Source organism: Anguilla rostrata, chromosome 8 (genome assembly GCF_018555375.3).
Source record: "Anguilla rostrata isolate EN2019 chromosome 8, ASM1855537v3, whole genome shotgun sequence".
NCBI lineage: Eukaryota > Metazoa > Chordata > Actinopteri > Anguilliformes > Anguillidae > Anguilla > Anguilla rostrata.
This window is the reverse complement of record NC_057940.1, coordinates 38,361,761-38,365,581: the sequence shown is the minus strand read 5'-3', so window position 1 is coordinate 38,365,581 and position 3,821 is coordinate 38,361,761. Positions and strand designations below refer to the sequence as shown.

The following is a 3,821-nucleotide window of genomic DNA, read 5'->3' as shown; positions in this document are numbered from 1 at the left end:
TTCAGTACATTCACTTTCAGCCCCCTCCCGCCTCACTGGTCTGAGCCGAAAAAAATGTCACTAACTCTCTGGATGTGCAAATTGCAAATTGATTCTTTTAAGTAGAACTTTCAACAGAGAAAAACTGATATTTCGTAACTACACACACACACACACACGCGCACAGGTCACACCCACACACACACACATAGATCTACATATATACATTTGTATATACATACACGCACATAGATAAACGGGGAGCAGTGAAATCACTGTGCCTTCTCAGTCACGTGACCATCGCCGAGCCATTTAAATACGCGGAATACCTGTATTTTGTGTGTGTATGTATTTACAGTACAGCGCGTGTGTACGCATACAAAACAAATATGTACACATACATACGTAAACGAACGCGAATGCACATGAGTACGCACACGCCCGTGAGCGAACGCGCACGCACATATGCACGCGTGCTTGCACACATGCATTACAAACAGGCATTATATAGGTGACCAACACTACTCAAAACATCTGGTGGCCAGGGTTCCTGAAACTGCTTTAGAGGGTGTTTTCTTTTTCGTTCCCCGGTCGCACAGTCGACGTATCGCTTTTCTCCTCGTCGGGTTGGCTCCCGATCCGTGCCAAGAGGAGACGGAGGGGCGAACCGATCTCGCTACCTCGCAGAATCCTTCGACCAGCAGTCCCTTCAACGCTAACAGCGGCGCCACCTTACACTATTCATCCCTAAGCATCGCAAGGCGGGCTTGAGAAGGAGAATCCCGCAATCGGGAGATCAGTCTTCCCCTCAAGACCTTCTCCTTAACGCCAACTCCCACCCCCAGCCCCCAGCACCAAACAACAGCCAAATCCGTTAACCACATACAGTACTGGATTCACGTCGAGACCCAAAAAAAAAAAAAAAATGAAACAAATCTTAATAACAATAATTAAGTGCTTGCAGACTGCCGCCTGACTCCCGACAACCAATTTTGCGTCACACTTTTTTTTTGTTTTGAAAAGGAAAAATGATTTGAAGAGGTTGCACTGGATACTCAATGATGGGAACTGTATTTAGTCTTGTTCTACTCTCTCGCTCCTGTCATGCTAAAGACATCAACCCAGTGTGTGTGCATGTGTGTGTGTGTGTGTGTGTGCGTGCTTGCACGCGTGTGTGTGTGTGTGTGTGTCTGTGTATGCGTATATATACATACTCCTGTATATCAATATTCCACCCAGTCATTGGTAACTGCAGGTGACCCCTGACCTCAAGGATCAGACATTCCTCACACCATGATTTACCCATTAATTAAGATACTCAGAAAAAAAACTACAAGGAAAGAGAAAGAAACCAATAAAATGCTAACAAATACAACAAATACAGTTTTAAAATGCACTAGAGATAAATATGCGAAGCAGGTCCACCTACTAAAAAAACAGTTCCCTCCCTTTTTACAGGGATGACTGGCACTGCTTAATGACATCACAACATCAGCTGACGTGTCTGGAAGCCAAGTACCACACAGGATAATGGCTCACACATTTCACCACAAGGAAACAGGTAACAATAAGAGCGTGACATCATCGTTAGTGTGTTTTACTGTGACGCTTGTTTTCCTCACAGGAAAACTGCCAACCAGTTGCCACCATCAGTACATGTGTACACCGCGTTGTTAGGCTGGTATTTGTAGGTGAACTCCTTGAGCTATGCCAACAAAGAAAAAAGTCCTACTCTTACAAAACAGTGCTACAATTATATTTTTCATCTGTGCTGAAATACATCATATTTTCAAATATATAGCCTCTATTGCACTTTCAGACAAGCAATTCTGTTGTGTTTGAGCATACCCCACTAATCGAGCTCACGTTTACATCCATGAAAGCTGCAATAAAGGGTATTTTGAATATATAACATGACATATAGTGAAAAATACTTTTCCATTTCTAATCAAGAATTTGTCATATCCTATTTTGTTCCCCCCGAAATGGCGACTATTTGAATGAAAGGGAGAAACTGGGAAAGCGAGTTCTGTTTCCCCTATGGTCCCCCTTTCATTCCTACCCTTGAGGAAGGGGGGGGGGGGGCATTTAATGTGCTGCCTGTTCACATGGTGACAGTTTTCAAAAGCCTTCCACTCCAAAGCTACTTTTCTTTCTCCTGTCCAGCAGTCATTTTCTTTCTCATTCCGCTGGCTGCAGTTTCAATTGCAAGTCTGGAGGGTAACGGTGCAGCCCTACGCCTCAATCTAACCAAACTCTGAACACCTCCGACATATTCCGATTCGCTCTCTCTGTACAAATTTCTCCACAAAGTGTGCCGGCACCAACACCCCGTCTCTGACAAAGAGGCAAAGTGCACTGAACCGGGGGGGTCAGTGGTCAGTCTTAGCACGTTAACGAAAAAAAGTAATGTAAACATATTGCACCTAAAAGATCATCGATAACAATCACATCGGGTCTTAATTTCCCTTTAAAGTGACTTTCTGCCTCCGACGCTAGGCCGCCCCGCGCGCTAGCGGGATCGCGCGTGATCCCCTCCCGCTGGAAACACTTCTCTGCGCGCCGCCCGCGCCAAACTCACACCAGCACGTTAGCGTTCGTTAGCGCTCGTTAGCGCGCGGCGGTCCGGTCAGACTGGGCTCACCCGTGCGTGCTACGGAGACCTACATTCTTCCAGCCGCGTTTTTAAATCTTTAAACCAGAGCGGTGTGCGCGAGCCGTGGACCGCGCGGGTCCGAGTCTCTAGGCCTGTCAACAGCTACGCCCTCTATAAGACATAACGAAAGAGGAACCACTAACACCTGATCGAAAAGAAAAACACGCACGTGGGACGGCTGACACCACATCGCCCCACCCTCCCTCCCTGCCCCCCTCCACCCTGCGGCCCCGCTGCTGTGGAAACGAGCAGCGGAGGAGCAGGTCCCGCCCCAGCCAAACAGAACCGCCCCGGGGGACTTTCCGATGTTTGCGGTGGAGGCGGGGCGAGAGGACGCGCTCCCTGTCCGTACGCGGTCACGTGACCGTGCGGGTGACTGACGCAACCTCTACCGGCGTCTCTCTGCGACATTTGGGATCTGCTCCTTTTTAGGCCGCCTTCTTGCTTGCTCCTCCTTTCTTCAGCTCCCTGAACCCACGCGTGTGACGGTTTTTTTTCCCAGCCCCCTACCTTTATACGGGACTCAGAGACAGAAACCACACCCCCTTCTGTTACATCACCCGGTAGAGTCAAGCAGTGCTCTGGCTCCCTATGCTTACTGATATATACCTGTCCCTCTAAAGTAAGGTGATAACATGACAATACTGGGTAATATTAGCCTACAGTACAGTAATCTGTATTGAAAACAAAAAAAAAACATTTAAAAACAAAATTAAAAAAAGAAAATAAACCTTGCGAGGGCTGTTTGTCATTCAATTATTTTTTTTAAATCCCCGTAATGTAAAGTCCTGGTCTTCACTTGCCTATGCTGGACCTGCCTTCGATGCAAATCTTAACCTCCTGGGGGAGGAAGGAGGGCTTGGGCAGAGTCAAGGGGGGCTCCTCGTCCACCTTCTCCACCTTGCGGCTCTCCGGGGCCGACCACCTCCGCTTGCGGCCCGCCGGCCTGCCCGCGCTGCCGGCCTCCGCCTTGGGGGGCGGGGCCTTCTCCCCGAGGCTCAGTTCCCCGTTCTCAGCCTGCGCGCCGCCCCCGACCCCTCCCCCGCCCCCCCTGGGCCCCGCCCGTCGGCCCAGCCCGTTCTCCTGCTCCCCGTGGTGTCCCCCCCGGCCTTTCGGGGGCTTCAGGAGGAGCCCGCCGTTCCCCGCCACGGCGTCCAGGGTCTGGGCCTTCTTGGAGCCGTTCCTC

The 3,821-nt window shown here is 49.8% G+C and overlaps 1 protein-coding gene across 4 annotated transcripts in view; it reads right to left on the bottom strand.

The window, feature by feature from the left end:
* Nucleotides 1-1,043: 1,043 nt before the first annotated feature.
* The window catches only part of atxn1a (ataxin 1a), a 91,562-nt gene continuing 88,784 nt past the window's right edge, over nucleotides 1,044-3,821 (bottom strand). For all 4 annotated transcript variants that reach the window (XM_064348181.1, XM_064348180.1, XM_064348179.1 and 1 more), the window contains one exon: nucleotides 1,044-3,821. This exon is cut by the window's right edge and continues 152 nt beyond it. In XM_064348181.1, coding sequence (XP_064204251.1) covers nucleotides 3,431-3,821 — 391 coding nt within the window. In that variant the 3' untranslated portion in view covers nucleotides 1,044-3,430.